This window comes from Balaenoptera ricei, chromosome 3 (assembly GCF_028023285.1).
Source record: "Balaenoptera ricei isolate mBalRic1 chromosome 3, mBalRic1.hap2, whole genome shotgun sequence".
Classification (NCBI taxonomy): domain Eukaryota; kingdom Metazoa; phylum Chordata; class Mammalia; order Artiodactyla; family Balaenopteridae; genus Balaenoptera; species Balaenoptera ricei.
This window is the reverse complement of record NC_082641.1, coordinates 52,326,064-52,350,034: the sequence shown is the minus strand read 5'-3', so window position 1 is coordinate 52,350,034 and position 23,971 is coordinate 52,326,064. Positions and strand designations below refer to the sequence as shown.

General features: G+C 32.4%; 1 protein-coding gene across 5 annotated transcripts in view; it reads left to right on the top strand.

The window, feature by feature from the left end:
• ADAMTS6 (ADAM metallopeptidase with thrombospondin type 1 motif 6) overlaps nucleotides 1-23,971 on the top strand; it is a 269,849-nt gene that overhangs the window by 146,094 nt on the left and 99,784 nt on the right. For 4 of the 5 annotated variants that reach the window (XR_009502323.1, XM_059916474.1, XM_059916472.1 and 1 more), the window contains exons 10-12: nucleotides 3,106-3,252; nucleotides 11,502-11,643; nucleotides 22,937-23,044. Coding sequence is in view for 4 of the 5 variants with exons in the window: in XM_059916474.1 (XP_059772457.1) it covers nucleotides 3,106-3,252; nucleotides 11,502-11,643; nucleotides 22,937-23,044 (397 nt within the window). In the remaining variant the exon portion in view is untranslated. The remainder of the gene's footprint in view (nucleotides 1-3,105; nucleotides 3,253-11,501; nucleotides 11,644-22,936; nucleotides 23,045-23,971) is intronic. The other variant, XM_059916475.1, reaches the window with a different exon arrangement.

Below are 23,971 nucleotides of genomic sequence, written 5' to 3'. Positions count from 1 at the left end.
CCTCCCTATACTTCTGAAGTTTTAAAAACTATGTACCCTATTGTTTATTTTTCAGCTGATGTCCAAAATTTTTTGTCTGACTAATTGCAAAGGATAGAATTTCTAGAGTACTGCAAAAATTAGTATGTAAAAAATAAAAACCTCCTTTAAATATACCTGATTGAATGTAAATACCATAGCAATTTGGTAACCATCATTATGCATTTTAAAAATACACTAACAGGGGACTTCCCTGGTGGTCCAGTGGGTAAGACTCTGTGCTCCCAATACAGGGGGCCCAGGTTCGATCCCTGGTCATGGAACTAGATTCCACATGCGGCAACGAGGATCTCACGTGCTGCAGCTAAGACCCTGTGCAGCCAAATTAATAAATAAATAAATATTTCTTAAAAAGATTATTAAAAAAATACACTTAACAGCTTCTTATTTTATAGCCAAAATTTGCATCTTTTTTCCCTCCTTTAACTCAATATGTCTGCTCTTCCTTTCCCTCCCAGAATATCAACCCTAATGTATATTTTAATATTTCTTAATATACTTTTAAAATATGTTTTTATGCTTAAAAGTATTTTTAATTATATCAAATATCTCTGTAACAAAACAATTTAAGTTGTAATTACATTTTTTAAATTTCCTGTGATCATAAAAATTTTTTTTCTGAATTATATGTTCATTACATTACAACTATTAGTTAATAATTGATTAGAAGAATATATACATATTATGAATTTTAATAATTAAATATAAAAATAAAGTTTCTGTTAGAAGATGTATCTTTAAATGTATATTTTCAGTTACTGCCGTTACTTCATTACTGCTAGAATGAGGCAGGATTTCAGCACCAATTCAATTTATTTTGTTTCTATAGATGTGAATGTTGAGAAAATTGGATCACATAAGTAAATAGATAAGATGAAAGGAATTTATTATAGAAATATCACTCTGTTCTTTGAGCTCCTTTTGAATTCTTTGTCAAAACGTAACCATGGTGATCTATCATCAAATTTTTTAACAACCCGTCAGCTGTTAATTTGATTATATCTTCCTATAAACTTGTTGAAAACAAGAAACTACGTATGTTATTCAATCAATAAAGTCATTCTTTTTCTCAGTGCTGACCCTAAATGTTTCCAATTGTCTCTTTCCTTGACACCCATTTTTTTATAGCCAAAGGCAATGAACTATTGTAAAATTATGGATGACTGAAAGATAAGTCTTACTTTTATAACGTGGGAGAAATATGATTTCAAAAGAAGCTTTACTTTTTTTTTAGAAAAGAGTAAGTAAGGAAGTTGGGAATCTCAAAAGTGATTTTCTGAAAGCTATCTGTGCCTGCCTACAACTATCTTAATATTACTCAGAGATTTGTATGAGACTACTGCTAAAAGGAAATAATATTTTTTAAGCTATCAGTATCATCATTTGAAAAGAATCATAGTGTAATCACATCGTAGCATCAACCTTTGAGAGAAATGTAGAGTATTAAGTTTATTGAATTATAAATTTATAGTAAGGAATTTTTAATGTAAATCTATAGCTGATTGTTTTCACAGAATATATGTCTAAGTCAACAAACAGTAAATTCTACCATTATGTTCCTAGAAGAGGTTGACTTGAGTGTGTTGATGTCAAACACAAGAAGACTAAGTATTGATGTTCTTGGAAGGTTATTTGGTTATTTGGAAGGGCTCTCATATGATTCTCTTCCTTTGCTTATGTTAGTCCCTATACCTGAATTATTAGTTCCTCCTCCCTCCTCCCGCCATACACGGACATATTATATGTCTTTATTATAGCTCTTTTATATTGTATTTATGAAGGCCAGTTAATTCACCTTCCTGAACATGTCTCAAATCTAATCCCACTTCTCTATGCCGTGCCCTAGTTCAGACCTACATCATTTCTTAATTGGTTATCATCTTCTCTCTGCGCTCCCTGGCTCTATTCTCTTTCCACTCTATTGTTTCCACCACAGAATTACTATAATGATCTGTCTAAAATACAGGTCAATTCCACATTTTCCTACTCAGAAATCTTCAGTTGCTCCTTCTGACAAATCTTCAAAGTCTGTACACTGCCAAAAGTATTGATATTTACTTTCATTTATTATCTTGTCATTATCTGTTCTCAACTATCTCTCCAAATTTTTCTCCAGCAACTATTCTTATCTGTATTATACTCATGTCACACAAATTACTTATTCCCTTGAACACATATCATGGTGCATTTATTAGAATGTCACAGTGGACACAATAAGGATTTTTTTAGTGATTTTCACCTAAACTTCTGGCTACTTGTGCTGAAAGGCTTAAATTTATTCATATGCAGTGGATAGATCCTTTACAGAAAAATTTTATGATTTATCATTGAGATATGTTTTTAAATCACATTGATAACACTAAGCATGGCTACAGGACACAGGAAAAAATGACAAAGAAAAGCTTTAAAAAATCAGGGAGGCCATGGTAAAGAAAAGGCTATATTCATAATCCTTAAATGTATCAGGATTTTTCAAAAGGTGTTTTGAAGACACATACACACACAAACATAAATTACATAATGTATTTAATTCTCCTTTATCCATATTAATAAGAAAAAGGACTTTTATGTTTGACCTATAACCTAGAACTCTGGATCATAACTATCTTTTCATAATTCCCTTTTGGATTCAGCAAGTGAAGTAGCTTGAACTCTAGCATGTTAGAGGTAGGTTCTACTAATAATTTCAACACTTATTAACTGTGTGATCTTTAATAGGTTAATTACCTTTAGTAAATCTCAGTTTTTCTCATTTATAAAGTTAGAATTAATATATATCCCCTCTCTGTTCAAGGAGAGACTGTATCATATGAAATAACATTTGAGAGTATATGATAAATTTAAAGAGATTTAGAAATATATTGTATCATTGAATTATTCCTTAATCTCTTTAACATCAATTCTATATTTCCTTAGAGGATCTGGTCTATCTTGATGGAAGCCATATGTTGATAAGGCTAATAAATGATCAAATAAGGAAATAAAGGATGTATTGAGGGTTTGTTTGTTTTATTTTTTCTTATTTTTTTCTTTTATGTTTCTTATGTTTCTTCCTTGTTAAAACAGTTTTGGTATGAACCATGATGGAATTGGAAATTCTTGTGGGACGAAAGGTCATGAAGCAGCAAAACTTATGGCAGCTCACATTACTGCAAATACCAATCCCTTTTCCTGGTCTGCCTGCAGTCGAGACTATATCACCAGCTTTCTAGAGTAAGTAATCTCTGGAGAATGATGATGAATTGCTCCAGAAGTAAGCCATTGATAGAAGCCTAATATGTAGTGCTTCAAACTTTGCATAATGAGTAACTTTTATAGGGCCCAGTGTTCCCATATTTCAGGCTGTTCCCAAAATACTTTACTATATCATTGTGGCAAATTTTCTCCTGCATACTCAAACAGAACACAAACTGAACAGATTAGGGGAACTGAAACGAGGCTGTAAAAGGGGTTGATGATGTGAGTGTTAGAAATGTTAAATAAATGGGAAGCAATATCAGAAAGAATTTAGATTTATATAATTTAATAGCGCATAAGCCAAGCTTTAATTCAGTGATTACATATTTCATTTTGTTGGTAAAAAAACTAAGTTCTATAGGAATGCCAAAGTATCTAATAGTAACAAACAACAACAACAAAAAACCAACGCCCAGGAAATGAAAATGAGAAAATGAAAATTTGTCTTTGAAAATTTATTATAGTGACTCATCTTTTCTACAGTTTGAGAACTTCTTTGCTGGTCCTTTAACATATATTCCAAGAGTCTAGTTATTTAAATATGAAGAATATAAATTAGCTCAGGTATAACTAACTATATTTAGGAAAGCAGATGTTTTTCCACGTGTCATCTGCATAGGGCTCCAGGATTAGACTTTGGAAACTGATAGACTTAGGTCTAACTTCCTAACAGTGTGACCTTGGACATATTACTTAACTTTCCTAATATTCAGTGACCTCATTTGTTGAGTGAGTTTAGGTAGTAATACACACATCATCAGGTTGTCATGTAAATAATTATGTATAACACTGTAATGTATATAAAACACTTAATAGACGTTCATTAAGTGGTATATTATTTTTTTAAATAATATCGAGGTTTTAAGCACTATTGCTCTATCATTACCTTCAACTATTTTGTGCCATTTTTTTCTGAGAAGGAGAGATTAAATACTTTGTGAAAAAGTGAGTCATACATAAAGTACAGGCAAGCAACAAAAATTCTTTTTAAAAATTGTCTTTGTTCAAAGTTCACCTTAACATGATTATAGTGTAAAGTTTTAGAAATTCAGATAGGTTATGTAGGGCAACATTATTCATTAAAATTTTGGTTCATATCTGCTAATAGCCAGATTATATTCTTAAAACTTATAGTTACATATTTTTAAAAGCCCCAAACAAGAGATTTTCAATTACCTAGCACAATGCTTTACTCAAAGATCAAAAGATAAATGTTTAAAATGGGCTCTTTTGAATTAATTAATGTGATGATGAAATTGAAGGAATTGGAAATTTATTTTAGAAGGTAGCTCTTCTGAATAGCCATACTATAACCTAACAATTTTTAATGTTAGTAATAGATAAATTATAACACTGTACTTGCCTTGTGCCAAAACTGGGTAAGTGGCTGTAAAGATAGACCACAGAGAATTTGTTTGACATCTTTTGGTAGTTATTAACAGAAAGCACTAGCAATATCATTTTCTGAGATGTTTTTAGCGAGATCATATAACCTAAATATTAAACATTGTTGAAGATCTACTCTCCCCAGAAATCAAGCCAGTCTGGAATTTCTCCCTTGACTTGGCTCATGTTTTTATAATGGAATCTTAGTGTCTACCACCAGAAAGACAAACTGTATGCATGCTCAGTATTCCTGTGCATTTTTGAAGGCTTTCCTCCGCTTGCTTTTTTTTTTTTTTTTCCCAAGTACCATTTCTCTCTCCTCTATCCTGTTTCTATTGCACAGCCCATTTGCTAGGACAATCTCTGTATACTAAATACAAGGACCGGTTTTGATCTCTTGCCAGACCCTGCCTAGTTAAAGCTCTATGAAGGCCTTTAAACTCCAAAAGGGAATCCCTAAATTGCTGATAAAATACAGTCAAGAAATCACCACTGGTTTTGTCAGAGATGTAAAATTATTGCAATAAAGTGTTCCATTGAATTAATTGAAAGAATTAATCCAAAAAGCATTATGTAAGCCTTATTGCCTCTTTGCATTTTCTATGTGTAAGCATGATTAGTGTTGACAGGGCTGTAATGGGTTTAATTATCCTGTATTTTATAAAAATTTTTCAGTTGTGCATCCTCATGGGAATGCTCACAAAGTTAAAGCCATTAGTAAAAGATAGATGTGAAAGACAATGGGTAGAGATTTTGGGGAAAGTTGGTGCTTTTTTTTCCCTTTTTTAATAGTAAACTGAACAACTCTGATTGTAATCTGACCAAGCAATAAAGTTTTTTAAACACAAGGCCCTTTAAAAAGGTCAGTTCACTGGAGCACAAAGACATAATAGTAACTTTCTTGAATTTCTTTTTTCCTCTTTATTAATGCAGTGGACTTAATTGCTTTAACAGCTATGTGTGATATTTTTAAAAATACAGTGATATTTTGATCAGGGATTGAGATTACATTTATGTTTTATAGTTGGCTCAAAAAGAGTCATAACATTTTATTTTAGTTTCTCTTCTCAAGAAAAAGAAATCCTGAAAGATGAATTGTTTAGGAACTGCAGCCCAGCCAACAGAATGCATACTTTTCTCTACTTAGTGACTGTATAGGCCAAAGATGATGGTGGATTTTAACAATGAGCTTTCTATGATTTATAGAGATTCACTATTCACTATGTTCAACTGAAAACAGTTTCATGGCCTTTAAATGCCAATAGAGTAAAAAGTCTCTCGTGTCATTCTGAAACACTAGGTGCTATTGATCAGTCAGGAGATGGTGTTTACCAACTCCCAATATTTTTTTTCAGATTTCTTAAACTCGGTGATTCAATAAGTGGTTCATGAATCGCCCAGAAGCCGTCCTGATTAAATAATAAAGAACCCATTACCGTTAAAATGGACGTGTTATGCCAGCTTCTGATGTTTTCGACGACGGCTTTGCAGGTAGTGTCCTTCCTATCTGCCTGCGGGACTTATTTATTTATTTATTTATTTATTTATTTATTTAGAAACTAGAGAAGATGAACCTGGTGTTATGGCTCACACTCACTGATGTCTGTGGGCTAATTTACCAGGCAGTGGAAGGCAGCCAGAAGTAATTTAGGCCAGTTTTTCATACATTTTCCACCACTCAGTGGTAGTACAGAGTAATTTCATATAGTCTTCAAAAATCCTGGGGCCTCTGTGAAGCAACTCTTGCTCTATTTAAATTAAAGTCTGTTATATTGTTTGAACTGTCAGAGATCCATAGCAAAATTTCCTACAGTTCCAAATTAAATACAGAGTAGCCATTTTCACAGAAAGGATGGAAGCTGAAAAAAAAGAGAAGCAACATTATGGTTGAAGATGAACTAGGAAGAAAAGTAGAGCTGCAAGAGAAGTGATATAAGATGAACAGGACAAGCAAGGTGCTTACAATTCCTCTATAGCAATTACCTTTGAAAGTCGCTATCAATAATTTATTAGAGAGAAAACAAATTTTATAGTTGGGACCTCTTTTTTATGTGGAACCCCAAAACAGCTTAGCAAAACAGATTTCTCCTTCCATTTATCTGACACATTTTGGGACTTCACTCTAACCCATAAATATCTTTGATAAGTCATAACTACATATGGAGAAAAAGAGCATAACTTAGTAAACATTACTAGTATAGTGTTTGTATATTGGAAGCCTCAAGTTCAGTTGTATTCAAGCATCCTAGTCATATAGAGGGCAAGAAAGAAAGGTCTGACTTAGAGTAACTCATTTTAGAAGGTAATAATATTGTTAGTTTTGTGAAGATTGATAGAGCAGTTTATGAGAATGTAGTAGGTAAGACACTTGACTTGCCATAGATGAGTTAACCTAATTCATTTTTGCTTAATTTAGGTATATTAGCACAATTTTGTGGGAAAAAGTAGGAGATGGTATTATCTGTTAACTTTTTGTTGTTGTTGTTAAGAAACTGTTAAGATATGTACAGGGTTATATAGAAAGATTTATTTCTTAGATTGACCCACTGTGTTGTAGACTGAAGGCCTGTCCTTTATAGTATAATTGTTTAAGTGAAAAATAAATCTAAAATTTCAATTAGGAGTATGTCTTCATGTGTTCTGGAAACAAAGCCAACAGACCGTATTTTACATAAGGATCTGTAAATTTTAATTGAAGACTCAACTCTGGCTCATGTACCTATTTTTAAGGCTAATTTTTGAACTATGTGAATAAGACTTCTCTAATTAGAAGTAGAATACATAAAACATGACTTTGCTATCATACTGCAAGGATTCTGGAAATGTAAACATACTTTGATTTACTAATTTCATAATCAAGGGAAAAGCATGTTCTCAAACTAATAGACATTTTTTTGCCTTGTCTTAGAAGCATAAACAAAAGTAGAGTGTATTAATTCAATAATTACCTATAGTGCTATAGATATTAATCAGGATTGGGCTTTTAGTTGTGAAATATATGCTGCTAGGGAATTAATCATAGTTCCACTTTTTATGTATACAGTTTTGCTCAGGGCATGCTTATGCTCTATGCTTAACAACAGTAAGTTGTAATAACATCTCATATATGGAAACTACAGTGTTCTTCATTTCATTTATTAATGAGTGAGGTTTATGTTTTCTAAGTGAAAAAATTCACATATGACACCAGGGCACAAACCAGCTATACTTAAAAGTGGCATTTTATGAGAAAATTCAAGATGATTTATATATAATATTACCACTATTAATTTGAAAATAGTAGCATAAATAACCCTAGGCTCAGTATCATAAGAATTGTATATTGATTAACTAGAACCCTAGATTAAATAAAAATTACTCAGAACTTCTTTTTGTTAAAAGGAGACAATTACAAAATATAAGAAAATAACTCATATCTAATATTTTTAAGAAAAGCATTGGTACCAGAAGACTATACAAAAATGTTTATATCAGCATAATTTGCAATTTCCAGAAATTAGAAATAACTTAAATGTTTATTAATAGAAGAATGGATAAATAACTGTGGCATAGTCTTAAATGGAATATCAAAGAACAATATAAATGAGCAGCTTACAGTTACACACATCAACATGGATGTGTCTCACATTCATAATATTGAGCAAAAGAATAAAGTCACAAAAGAAAACCTACAGTATGACTCCTTTTATATAGAATCCAAGAGCAGGCAGATGAATAATTGGGATATGAATAATTACTGAGAAAACCAAAGAAATTATTATTTTAAAAATCAGAATACTCGTTAATTCTTGGGGAGACAAAGAGGAGTATGATTGGGGTTGAAAACTGGGAAATTTTCTAAGGAAAAAAAACAAAGAAAAGCACTCCTAGGGTTATATATACATCTCTCAGATTCATGTCCTCTACCTTCCATACCTATATCTGTGATATTTCATAATGATAATTGATGGTACAAAGGCATGAACATATCCAAAATTATTATCTTCTAAGAGTTAATTAATAATTGTGGTCTATAGATTTAGCTTACTTGAAAGTAGCAGGAAAGTGGCACACAAGTTATAGTAACATTATGCAAAAAAAAATATTTTCATAACTTAACCCTCAGTTAAGAATTAAAGTATGAAAACTATCTCACCCCCCAAATACTTTAATCAAGGTTTTACTGTATGTAATGTTTATGGTTACTAGAAGGAAAATATGTAGTACATTTTCTACCCAAAATGTACAAACAGTTTAAATCAACCTTGCACGTATCCCACACTTGCTATCCTGGAGCCAATACTAGTAGGTAAGACACTTGACTTGCAAGCATTGATATTCTGTACAAATATAGACAAACCCATTTTAAAAGGTCTTTGTTGATGCCATATTCCTAAATACATGTTCATTATTTAAAGATCTATATAATTTTTCGCTTATTGTATTTCATATGGTGTTTTGTTCTTCTGCAAAAATATACTGGAAGAGAGAACGAGACATCTAGATATTTAACTAGACCACATTAATACAAAGCAATAGTTACTTCCAAAGAATTGAAACACAAGTCACTTTTGGGATAGACTTTCTCAGAAGAATTTTCCCACAGGTGACCACAGTGCATGCCATTACTTTGTCGTCTGGAGGCTCCTGCAATGGTCATCTAATTTGGTATTTTTTTACAGAACGTGAACTGTGATTTGAAGACCATTAATACCTGGGAACAAGAACTTTAAATGAAGCAATTATTCTTGCTTCCTCCTGGGTTAAGCCAATTCTCAGTTTGCTATCAGGAAAGAATTTTTTCCTCAGGTTATTTTTTCCTCAGGATTCTCAGGTTATCGTAAACTATTTTTGGGGATCCACATACTTCTTCCTCTAAGTTTTTAGGGTAATTTTCTGTAGTAATAAATGTAATTATGTACAATAATTTTTAATGGATTTTGAGTTGGTGCCACTTAGGTGAATATATCTTATACTTTCTTTGTTATGCTATTGGCAAATATTTTTATCCGTAGGATCCTGTACTTAAGTACTTCAGTGCTTAAAATTTTCCCGTTGATTTATATAGAACTTAGCTTGATATTTTATTTTTATTACATATTTAGCTCCTTTCAGATAGACTTTTATAGTTTTGTTGTAGATAGAGATGAAACTAATATTTTAGGAGGAAAATTAGGAAATTAAACTACTAATACAATTATCTCATAAATTCTTCTTCCATTATACTTTTCGCATTGACCACTTTATCACTAACCTTAATATAAATTTTGAATTTACTAGTAGAATTACATTTGCCTAAAATTTGCATACCCATATATTTTGCATAATAAAATAAAAAGAACTTACTATTTTTAAAATTCACTTAGAAATAGTTTTTCTTGCTGAGGTACATGACAATTTCTAAAAGTACAAAAAACAGAAAATAAAAAGCATTCTGTCATGAAATCTGGATAGTTGGGTGAAAAAAAGTTGTTCTCAAAAAAAAAAAAGTTGTTCTCTATTAGTTAGACACCTAGAGCAGTGACAAATGAAATGATTATAATAGCCAATAATAACATACATCTATTCAGTACCACATTTAATATTCCATTTAAATATTTTTATTGTTTAAAAAATTTATCAAGAGGGGCGTAAATGAAAGAAAAAGGGCATAAAGAAGATAATTTTCTATCCTTTGGGTCTTTGAATCTATCACCTTATGCATAGTATGGTTCAGTTTTTTAAAGGTATTTGCTACTGTGCAAATATACATTTTTATATAACAAATTTGCTTTCGCATTTTAAGAATATGATAAAATTTTAAGTGACTATGAAACATTATTATGCATGGTTCTTTCTTACTTACCTATAAATGAAAATTTGTACTGTCCTAAATAATAGTTGAGGAACTTCTACTTGTGAAATTATTTTCCTTTGGCAAAGTGGATGGAAAAGATTTGGAAAAAAAAACACAAGTGCTGGCACAATTGACAGGAATGTTGGAAAAAATTTTTAAATGTTGGCATAGGAATTCTTTAAAAATTCTGACTTACTCACATATGAAATGAAAGTAAAAAAGCATCTGTCCTATTTTATGCACACTGACTAAATAAAAATGAACAATTATATTTAGCAAAGTATAAAGCTGTTTAAACTAAGATATTCTCTCTGGCTTTTGGCGATCTTTATGTTATTTGTTCCACTGAATTAAAATATTATGTTTGAGTGCAAGCATACTTTGAAAAGCAGAAATTATAGAGAGAGGAGAACATTCTCTTTTCCAACTCTGATGATCCTAGATGAAATATGAAATTTTTGAGAGACTAAACATTTCTAATATACTTGAGAGGACAACTTTGGATCTTGGCCTCATCTGTCATTCAGCCCATTTGTTATTGAAATATTTCAAGAAGCTTTGGACATGTCTTACCACAGCATCTATTGTTCTGCCCAAGGTGGAAGTATATAGATTAGGTCTTTAAGGATCACAACCACAGTTTTTTTCCCACATTTTATGTTTTTGATTCTACTACCAGATGTGGTTATATTTCCACTGAAAACAAACAAGAAGCTTAGAGCAGTATGAAATTGTTTTGATTCCTTCAGAAATTAGTTTAAATCAGTGTTTAAAGGCCAACATGACATTTTTAGATTGTTTTGTGAGATGCTTGTATTGTGTCTTGGTGCTGGAAAAAACTATTGGAGCTCTTATTCAAGTTGTAGTAAAGATATACTATTTTGCCATATGATTATTTATTTGTAGAATATATTGTTTTTCATGCATCAATTATTAAAACAAAGAGCTCAACACATGGTTTCATAACTGTGATTGAAATAGTCCACAGTGTACCTAATTTCCTTTGATCCTTTATGTTGAACAGTTCAGGCCGTGGTACTTGCCTTGATAATGAGCCTCCCAAGCGTGACTTTCTTTATCCAGCTGTGGCCCCAGGTCAGGTGTATGATGCTGATGAACAATGCCGTTTCCAGTATGGAGCAACATCCCGCCAATGTAAATATGGGGTAAGAAGTCTTAATCCTTATGTTTAGTCATTTATATGTGTTTTTCATGACACAGTTGTTAAGATGGAATTTTGATGAATGTAGTTTACCTCTGGTAACAGTATTAACACAAATATGGCCTTTAACACTGCTCTTTTTCTGATATAATTTGTATAATATCTATTTCTAAATGTTTGAGTAATCCTTAATTAGACAAGTTTCAAATGTCTTGTGAGGGTTGTGGGCAGAATTTTAAAATTTTCTAATGTATTCCTTTTTTAAGTTCTGAGTTTACAATACCAACTTTTGTTTGTCTTTGAAATATTATGATTTTGAAACCTCCCTGACTCCCCACCTTTTCTGGTACTCTAATAATTGGGTTAAGGGCATTTTTACTTTGGCTAGGAGCCTTTATTTTAACTTATACTTTTAGTATTGAGTCATTTCAAGTTACTTTATCCACTGCCCACATTCTAACACGATAACTGAGTACGGACAAGATGACGTTAACCCAAATAGAGAAACAAGGAAAATTGCTATGGAAAAAAATGGAGGTATAATGATTGACTCTTCTTGTTTGCCTAAAAATGTCTCAGTGTCTATCTCAAAAAATGTGGAAAAAAAAATTCTTTTTTAAGTCTCATAGAGAAAGATTTCAGTGTCTAATATTGGAAGATGTTCATAGTAGATACACAATAAAAGCATGTTGAGTGAAAGAATAGGATTTTTAAATGAAGAGTTGTTTGTCAAAAAATATTCAAAAAATATTTAAAAAGCAAGTTTAAGGCTTAGTTCCAACTTTTACGCAAATAGTGTATTTAAAATCCCTTTTTAAAAATAATAACAATAAAAGGAATTAAGTTTTAAGGTAGTTAAGACTAAACAATATATGCGTTGTACTGTACCAATTATTCTTCTTGGGTACAGTACAAAGGAAAGTGATTTTTTAAAATATCCCTTGAGTGACAAGTATATTATTATTCCTGGTAGGCTTTGGCAGCACATTTTGTGCACTAGATTCAAAGATTGTGTGCAACTATCTAAAGATCTAGAGCCTTGAGTAAAACTTTGGCATTTCTTGTCTCTCTGTGAAGAGTCTGTACTTGTTTCTTGTTTCTGTATGGTTTTAGTTTCTTTTTTCCCTTGGGTTGTTTTTTCCCTCAGAAAAAGGCAGTCAAACTTTAATCACAGTCTTTGTATATACTTGTAGCTTAGTAGGTTGAAATTCATGATCAAATGTGATTACAGATTTTCTGTTAGATTATTCTCATCTATGGTCTCTCATTTCTTTGTTAGCAAGTGAAAATGTTAATCTACATTTACTGCTATATATTACTAACAAAGTTTCTTGGGTTGTAACAGATTCTTTACAACCACTTACACCTCTTAAGCTTGTGCCTGAAAAATTGGGTTTACACAATTGACAGCACACACACACACACACCCAAAACACACGTGTTTTATCTGGATTATCCCTAAGATTTTTAAATGATTCTAAATGCTACTTTAGAAAATAATAGTGGCTTTGAAGGTGAGAATCCAGACAGGTAAACAAGTCATGCTTCAGATGGTAGCTGGAGGGAAAAACAAACCAGCCCTGATTTAGATGGCTATCTGAGTGTAGTATCCTGAGATGAATGCTAAACACAAGCACTGGAGGTTTAGAAAAGCACTGTAGCCTTTTAGTGAGGAGATACATTTGATGTTGAAGCATCATGAAATGATCCCTCTTTCAACTAGCAGGTCTCTAATGATGTCAGGGAAGATTTTAAACAATGATCTGCAGAATGACCCAGAACTGGAGCAGTGGTCAGCTTTCCATCTCCGTCATGTGGTCATTGTGGAGATTATCAATGACTACATCTGTAGTTATGAAAAATCTTGCCTGAATTCCTTGTGAGTAGGTTCATTAATATACATTTGGCAATTTACCAGTGGAACAGAATAGAGACCCAAAAATGAACCTATGCATATACGATCAACTGATTTTCAATTAGGGTGCCAAGAATACACAATGGAAAAAGGATAGTCACTTCAATAAATGGCTTTGGAAAAACTGAACAGCCACATTCAGAAGAATAAAACTGGACCCTTATCTTACAACAGATGCAAAAATTAACTCAAAGTGGATTAAAGACAAATGTAAGACCCGAAACTATAAAACTACTAGAAGAAAATATAGGGGAAAATCTTCTTGATTTTGGTCTTGGCAGTGATTTCTTGATATGAAAAGCACAGGCAACAAAAGTAGATATAGACAAGTGGTACTACATCAGAATAAAATGCTCTGCACAGCAAAGGCACAGTCAACAAAACGAAGAAGCAGTTTATGGAATTTGGAGAAATTATTTGCGAACCATATACCTGCTAACAGGTTAATGTCCAAAATGTATAAGGAACTCCTACAGTTTTAGCAAAAAAGCAAGTAATCCAATTTAAAAATGGGCAAAGGAACTGAATAGACATTTCTCAAAAAAAGATATACAAATGACGAACAGGTATATGAAAAGTTGCTAAACATCACTAATCATCAGGAAAATGCAAATCAAAACTGCAATGAGATATCACCTTACACCTGTTAGGATGGTTATTATAAAAAAAAAGATAACTAGTGTTCACAAGAATGTGGAGAAAAGAGAATTCTTATACACTGTTGGTGGGAATGTAAATTTGTGCAGCCACTGTGGAAAACAATATGGAGCTTTCTCAAAAAATTAAAATAAGAACTACCATATTATCTAGGAATCCTACTCCTGGGTGTATATCCAGAGGAATTGAAATCAGGATCTTTGAGTGTGTATTCTCATATTTATTGCAACATTATTCACAATAGCTAAGACATGGAAGCAACCTAAATGTTCATTGACCACCAGCAGATTTTACTCAGCAACAACTTTTTACAGCGAACAGCAGCTAACTTGTTCTTGAAACCTTTAGAAAGTTAAAGAGTATGACAAGCATGCAAAGTGCTTTTCATTTACCTGGCACATGGCAGATATTCTATACATGTTTCCCTTTCCTCTATGAATATCTATGTCATCCATGATACCATCCTATATAGCTGATATGCTAATAGTGCTTTAGGAGAATCTGAGCCATCTGTACTTTGGGGACCATGTTAAGATACTCTAAGGGTCATATTTTGACTCATTCTCATCCTTCAATCTCAGCTCACATGCAGTTTCTCTTCAGACAGATTTTCTGTCTGATCCATCTATATGCAAAGGCGTCTCCCAGTTACTTACATTTATGCTCCCAGTTAAAGCATAAAGGAAATTATGCTTTTTATTTCCTTCATAGCACTTATTACAATCCATAATCATTTTGCTTATTTGATTGCTTGTTAATTAGTTAAATGTGATCTTCTAGGCAAGGCCTTCCCTAACAACCTTATCTAAAATTGCGCATGCATGCATGCACACATGCACACACGTACACAGACACACTCAATTCTTGTCATTTTTCCTTGCTTTATTTTTCTCCTTACCATTTGTTACTTTCTAACATACTATGTATTTTACTTGTTCATCTTGCTTACTGCCTGCCTATTTATTCATGGCTATTTATAAAGTGAGTAGCACAATGCCTGCCTCGTAATAGGAGCTCAGAAAATATTTGGTGAATAAATGAGTGAGAAGAATTATCTGGTAAAGAGAGAGAGGAGTAAGTTGATACAGCCACTATGGAGAACAATATGGAGCTTCCTCAAAAAACTAAAAATAGAACTACCATATGACCCAGCAATCCCACTACTGGGCATATACTCTGAGAAAACCATAATTCAAAAAGAGACATGTACCACAATGTTCATTGCAGCACTATTTACAATAGCCAGGACATGGAAGCAAGCTAAGTGTCCATTGACAGATGAATGGATAAAGAAGATGTGACACATATATATACAATGGAATATTCCTCAGCCATGAAAAGAAACGAAATTGAGTTATTTGTAGTGAGGTGGATGGACCTAGAGTCTGTCATACAGAGTGAAGTAAGTCAGAAAGAGAAAAACAAATACTGTATGCTAACACATATAAATGGAATCAAAAAAAAAAAAAAAAAGGTTCTGATGAACCTAGGGGTAGGGCAGGACTAAAGGCACAGACGTAGAGAATGGACTTGAGGACACAGTGAGGGGGAAGGGTAAGCTGGGATGAAGTGAGAGAGTAGCACTGACATATATACACTACCAAATGTAAAATAGCTAGCTAGTGGGAAGCAGCCGCATAGCACAGGGAGATCAGCTCCGTGACCACCTAGTTGGGTGGGATAGGGAGTGGGGGAGGGAGACGCAAGAGGGAGGGGATATGGGGATATATGTATGTGTATAGCGGATTCACTTTGTTATACAGCAGAAACTAACACAACATTGTAAAGCAATTATACTCCAATAAAGATGTTAAAAAAGAGAGAGAGAGAGAGAGGAGAGAGGACCTTTGTGAAGACCGTGAGGCTGTGTATTTGAAGAGCTCAGAGAAGATCAGTGAGGCCGAAGCTCTCAAAGCAAGCATCATATACCTGAGGCAAGAAAAGAGTAGGATCCAAATCAGACTTATAGGCCATGTTAAGAATTCTAGGTTTTTAAGAGCAAAGGAAAACTACTGAAAGATTTTTAATGAGTGAAACCAAGAGAACTTATTGATGTGCAGAGAATCACGGAATTTCAAAGACACATTATCTTAGGAAACAAATATGATTTTGTAATCTGGGAAAATCATATTGGAAAATTGATGACTTTTGTAAAGTGATCTATGTCCTCTTCCCTTCCCTTTTCTCTTCCCCTCCAAAAACACCCTACACAGAGTACTAAAGCAACTCTGCCACTGATAATACTCCCTTATAGCAATGCCCTTGTTTTTCTAGGGAATTGCAGATTCACTCTTATTTTATGGGAGGGTGCTGCTCCTTAATTTTATGAAATGAATGGAGGTGTTTATGTACAGAAGTATGTGGGCTCCATAATTTTGACTTTAATATTGCAGAATCCCAGTGTATTGTGGTGGAAACAGAACATACAAAAAGAAAATATGACATTGCTTTGGAAACTTTAAGACTTCTCATTCATTTTGAATCTTTCCAGGGGAAATGTGTTTGTGGCAAGTGCTCTATTTTACTTACAGATCATTAAACTTTTTAATGTTTTGCTTCTACATGCCTCAATTAAGTGATTAATGATAGAATAATCTATAAATGGCTAAGTGTACTATATTTGTTCCATACTTTAAGTTATGAGAGATTTTTAGGATCTAATATTAGACATGAAAGATCAAGGGAATATATATGTTTATATATAAAATTGGATTTATTAATTTATAGTAAGAAATATAGCCTCTGTTTATATTCAGTCAACTGTACTGAAATCTGAACATTTTATTACCTAAGGAAGTCTACCCAGTAGACAAATTTATTATCAAAAGTTGTTTGGTAAGCATAGAATTAAAATACAGGATAGTATAAATTTTTTTTTTTTTCTCCCTCTCCCTCCGTCTCTCCCTCTCCCTCACTCCCTCCCAGAGAGAGTATAAATTATTTTTATTTAACATGTTATAATTAATATTAATAATAACATGTTAGTTTAATAAGCATGCCATCAAGCTGTGTCTGCCTGAAGTATAGCTCTTTGGAGTAAGGGTAACCTGCTAAAGATAAGATATTTGAGTTCTCTAATCAGGGTATTATCCCTGTGGAGTATACTCAAGACAGACCTCTTTTGTCTCTTAGACTCAGTTTTTAATGTTTTCATGCTTACTCCCTTTTGTTTATTGTTTTATCACTATCAGCTAAGATTCAAGTAATTTTTGCTTTCTCATTGAGAATCATTCCAATAAAAATATTTTATTAGTCTTTTTAGGGTACTATTGACTACCTACCTAATTTTTTTCTTAAGAGATGCAGATAACTTGGGAGAGGATAATAGTGAAATACTTAGAAGTACATATAAGGGAAGTTTAAAGAAATTGAGTTTGAATAGCCTGTGAAAAAGAAAGCTAAATGTTGGCTTCAAAATCACTTTCAGGCTTTGGAATATTTATTATAGTTTGATTCCTGGTAACAAATTGTTCTCCTTCCCCACCAAGAGCATAAAACAACACAGTCGCCTTAATTTTTACAGCTGGAAGGTTGTAGATTAGGTAGTAGGAAGAATTTCAAGTTATTAAATATTGAAATTTTGTACTGAGGGAGATTGTAGAATCATTTTCCTTGAGGATTTTAAGTTGGCATAAATATTCTACAATATGGTTTGATATGGGCTTAGGGAATAAAAGGTATGGAATTGTTTTAACACCTCAATATTCTTTTGGAGTCCAAACATATATATCAGGCATATACTTGACAAGAAGTTGACGTAATTTTTATTTTTCCTTGAATTTCAAGCCAAAATCATAGGTTCATAATCACTTGTGTTCTTAGAGATCAGTAGTTTTTACTCTGGGTTTGCTTCTTAGAAGTATTTTTTTAAAACAAGTTAATAATTTTTAACCCATTCAAATTGATAATTAATTGTTTAATCTGCATTTCTAGATTAGTTTTTTGTTTATATATGTATATATGTGTGTGTATTTAATGTATATATAAAATACATATATAACAAAAAACATATATAGATATAATCTTTTTTTTTTTTTTTTTTGCCTTTTTTAGGATCTCTTGCACTTAAATTATCCACATAACAAGATTAACCTATTTAAAGCTGAAATAAGGGTGCATTATTTTCTTTCTTCAAATGACTACTAAATACCTGGAGCCAGGCCACAGGGTCACCATATGTTGGTTTTCAATTTTCCTTTGTGTGATACAATGATAAGTAACCTTTCTAATCACTGATGCTCCTTCTTGACTTCTTCAGTGCTCTGCTCTCCCCCTGGGTCATCATGATCCTTTATTCCAAACAGCTGTGGAGAGATATTACCAATAGGATAATGAGGACAAAGAGAATATTTCATATCCAGAAGCAAGGACCCAAGATGGCCTAGGCTTTAGGGTTTCCCAAGGGCAGAAAATTTGTGTGTATATCTTTATTGATCTTTACAGTTGTTTAAAAAATTAAAAAACAAAAACCATCTAGCAATAAAAATGCCATTTTCTCTTCATATACTGTTTTACTTTCTTAATGATACAATAGTTGCGAAATGGTTTTGCGCTTTTATGATATCCCTTTCCCCCTTATGTAAACTGCAAATTTTAATTTTCCCAGGTAAATCAAAGGGCTTTTCTTCACATTTTTAGCATCATTTAATAGCTATAGTTACTTGAAAAGAATGGAAACATTAGAAAAGATAATCCTAATTTCTTTTATTGTACTGAAAGGGTCTTTGACTGTAAAATAATCATTCTATTCTGATCAAAGGAGCCCGAGTTCAGTTCTTTACAAAGTTATTTTCTGAATATCAGGTAAATTATTCTTCATTAGGTAATTACTTTAAAACCCTCTCTATATATTTTTAATTATGATTTATACTTGCTAATATTTTCTTTGTTATTAATGTTTGCAAACCGTGTCATTCATTTGAAAAATCAAATAAAATAGAAATCTGGGAGTTGATATTAAAATTTTAAATAAGCAGGAATGTTTTAAATGTCCTGTCTTTTGGAAGACCATGGAACACTTTTGAGGAGTATGTTAACAGTATCCGTAAGTGGTGATGTTACATTTAGAAGTTCCAATAATAATAATGTATAAGTTGGTGCCTAAGCTCATATATTGAATGGATATATTATGAATTAGTACATAATAGTCTTAATTTGAGATATCGTCCTTTAAAATACGGGTAAAGGGTAGGAGGATATTACAAACATTTAGTGAGTTTTTTGTATTGTATTAAAATACAAGTAAACCTTTACTAATCAGCCTTAATTGGCCAATGACTTTATTCAATTTTGATACATTTAAAAGAAACTGAAAAGTAGCTTAATTGTGTGGAGATATTTTGGGCATTGATATCAGACAGCTGATTCAAATCCAGATGTAGTTAGGATTGAAGCAAATTGCTAAGTCTTTCTGAACCTAAGTTTCTCATGCTTTCTAAGATAAGAAGATTGTCATGATGCTTAAATGAGATACAAAGATGCCTAGCACAGTAGTTAACAGTATACCCTGAAAAAATGTTAGTTTCTTTCTTTTTTTCCTGCCGACAACATTGCTGCTAAGAGGTTATTTAGTGTATGCTGGAGTATCTCCAGTGATGGGAAATTTCAGTTTTATTTTATGATTGTTCAGGTCTGACTTTTGGAAGATTTCTGTACATTGAACTGAAATCTGCATAGCCCCCAGCTTTTTTAAACCTTTTTCCCCCAGTTTTATTGAGAAATAATTGACATAGATCACTATATAAGTTTATGGTGTACAGCATGATGGTTTGATCAACCATGGTCTAGGATCTAGCAGTTTAGAGAAAGAAGGGTATTTCTGAAAGTATGAAATTTTTCTCAGATTCTTTCAGGAAGTGTACATCTTGCTCTCTCGGTAAGAAATAAAATTTTATTGTTTTTTGTCTTCCAAGAGAATATTTTTTATCTTGGGATTCTTAATTGGGGTATCAAAATCTTTCTTAACCAAGTTAATATTCTGAATGAGAGATCTATTTGAAAACTCTTCAGAGTCTTCTCCAAGACTAACTTAACATCTTGAGAGTGTTTCCCATCCTTAGATTTCTAGTCCCATACTTTAAACAACAATCTGTGAGAAGTTAATGCCCTAGCAGAATTCAAATCCCCGAGAGCCCACTAACATAATAAAATCTTTCAAAAGCAAGAATCAAACTTTCAAAATGTGTCATTCCCTGAAGGATAAGAGGGCTTTATCAGAGGACTGTATTGTGAATCTTGAGATTAAAGTTTTGGAAAGAGTATCTTGAGCACTTGCCATTTTGGGTAGAGATTTTCAAGGCATTTCTGGAAAATAGAGTTTCTATAACTTGACTAAATAGTATGTTTTCCTAATAGGTTCTATGAACATTGTCCTTTTCAATGATAGAATTTTCATTGCATGGTTCTGTCTAAAGAAACTTTAACTTTAGGCTTCTTTTACTTCTGTCTAAAGTAATCATAAAATATCAAGAGGATGGTCCAGGATTATGGATAATTTTGTTAGCAATTTCCTAATACATTGTCCTAGCAGTGCGTCTCTGTTTTTGTGAACATATTTCTCTTTGAATATGAATATTTTTGATACATGGGATAATATTTTAAGAGCTTAAAATGGTAATCCTACTGCTTTTAAAATAAACTAAGAGAATATATTTAGGAACATATAGTAAGAAACCATCTCCTATAGAAAAGGAAGAATAAAGTAGTATAAATAACATTCTCTTTAAACAGAAACTGAAGCTTTGAAAGAAAGTAGAATTTGTAATACCTTGGATTGTAAGAACAGGAAAGTTTTATCTTTATATTATGATCCACAGCACATGTTTTTCTTTTCTGATGTTTTAACTTTCTTCTAGCTCAGTAGTTCTCCACATGGAATTTAAAGTAGATGAATAAATTAGATATAATATATAAATTTTGAAAAGTATTTTAAAAGTCTAATATAAATTTTATGTCTCTTTCTCTGCCTGGTGGAGTGGAGCACCCTAAAGAGGGGCCCATAAAGATTCTTTCTTTTTGCTATACTCTGTGAGGCATCTCCATTTGTAGTAATGGTTAACCAGTGAATTCAATGTTACCGCTGTATTTCTGAATTGTGTTTATGTGACATAAATTCTTTTTAAAAATTTTTAATTAAGATATAATTGACAAATAACATGTTAGTTTCAGTTGTGCAACATAATGATTCAGTATTTGTATATATTGCAAAATGGTCACAACAATAAATCTAGTTAATATCTATCACGATACACAGTTACAGACTTTTTTCTTGTGATATGTGACGTAAGTTCTTACAATTATGTTTTGAGAAGAAAAGAGCAGTTGGGGAATAATAGCAATAGAATTGAATGTTATATATAAATGTATCTTTTTTTTTTTTTAATTAATTAATTTATTTATTTATGGCTGTGTTGGGTCTTCGTTTCTGTGCGAGGGCTTTCTCTAGTTGTGGCAAGCGCGGGCCACTCTTCATCGCGGTGCGCGCGCCACGCCTCTCACTATCGCGGCCTCTCTTGTTGCGGAGCACAGGCCCAGACGCGCAGGCTCAGTAATTGTGTCACGGGCCCAGTTGCTCCGCGGCATGTGGGATCTTCCCAGACCAGGGCTCGAACCCGTGTCCCCTGCATTGGCAGGCAGATTCTCAACCACTGCGCCACCAGGGAAGCCCCTATAAATGTATCTTTACATTCAAGATTAATATATTTTTTATTGCAAATATATATTTTTTACTTAATGGTTCCATTTTAAATTAAAAACCTTTAATATCAGTAATGATGCTAGTCGACGATCATATATAACAATAAACTGAAAAATTTGAGTATTTTCTTCAAAGCAATCTGTGTTTTGGCTGTTCAAAGACTTTACTTTGGGATATGTTGGACAGCTTATTTTAAAATCTGATAGATTAATATAAGTGTGAACAAAATGAGGTATTTTATATTGCCAACATTACAATAAGTGTAGTTCTCCCATGGTGAGGTGGGATAATGAGAAATCATAATAAAGAAGACAAGACAGCACCAAATAACATCTGAAATATATCAGTTATGGAAATGGCACATAAATAGCAGCATTTGTTCAAAACCAAATTTCCCTTTCATGAAAGTGGGCTACATTGATGAACTGCAAATAACATTGCTAGATTGTTCTTTAGGCATTTATGAATTTTATAACTTATATATATATATTATATATTATATAATATATATATTATATAATTATAATTTTATAATGGGCTTTCTGTCCATTCCCATAGTCTCTCTCTTTCTCTCTTTTTAAAAAATACACTTTATTTGAATATTTCAGTAGGACTAGGAAATCACCTACTTGGCCACTCTATTAGTAATTGGAAAGTTTGTGCTATTGTATGTTTTGGGGAATAATAAACATATATTTCCTTTCTACATATTCATTCTTTCTCACTACTCTTCTCTGTTAATGAAATTTCTGCACATTATTTTAAAAGGATTCTAATCAGTATTAAAAACTAAGATATACTTTATCCACTGAAATAAGAATTATAAAGACAAATATTAAAATGATTTTGTGAAATGAGTAACCTACCTTCCAGAGGGGCCACCTCCAAAATCCTCATCTCTGATGCTTCAACACCAGCAAGAGATGAGTAATGCTTAGTATTGCTTATATACTATGGGTATTTTTATGGAAGAGTGGACATGATTTTAGTCTCTACTTCTGATCAACTTGCTTTTGCCTTCTTTCCTAGGAAGTGTGTAGAGAGCTCTGGTGTCTCAGCAAAAGCAACCGCTGTGTCACCAACAGTATTCCCGCAGCTGAGGGAACACTCTGTCAAACTGGGAATATTGAAAAGGGGGTAAGCTCAAATGATTCATTAGCTATTTAACATGTAGACTAAACTGATAAATTTCTGGTGTTGATATTCAGCCACTAGGAAATCATGCATACTAATTAAAATGTGCTTGAGAAAATAATAAATTCCTAGCCTAATGAATTATCTTGATATCTGCAAATATGCATTGTTTAGGAAAGTATAATGAGCATTTTCTGGGTCAGTTTCACCTTTCTATATGTATACGTTTGAGTTATATTTGCACAAAAACGTTCAACAGCAATCTTATTTAATAGAGTCTGTTTAGTCATATGTCTGTTTTTTTTCTGACAGTATCCAAGAAAATTATGTGATCCTAAAATAGATTTTATAACTATGGTCTAATGAGTCACTTTTAAATTGCAATGTGAGAGAAAGATCTAGTAGTAGAAGAATAGTTAATTTATTGAGCATAGAAATTGTTGCTAAATAATTTTCAGTTTCATCAGCCTAGTTTTCAAAAACTATAATTATTAAGAATTGTTCAAACAGATAAGAATATTTTAGGGTATTCCTGAAATTCTTTAGGAATTGCTATATATGTGGATTCTAAAATTTATTGCTATGGCCTGAATTTACAACAATAACGACACTGTCATCTGTTCTCAGTTCTGACTTCTTCCATGTTAGTTGGGCTAGTTTCAAAAAAGATTACACTGAATTCAGCTTGCAATCTGACGTTTAAATAAAAAGAATGAAAGCTTTTGGGCAGCTGTCACAGTTTATTAATCCTTGCTGACGGCTTCATTCAGGACCCATGACCTAGTGCCATGTTGATGGCTTTTCCATGCTGAGTTTGGAAATGTTGGTAAATTATGCTAAATGTATGAATTGATAGGGTCATTTTTTAAAGATTAAGGATCTTTTTTTGAAACTTTTGTAAGTAGCCAATAAAAATACAGAGACCTTCAC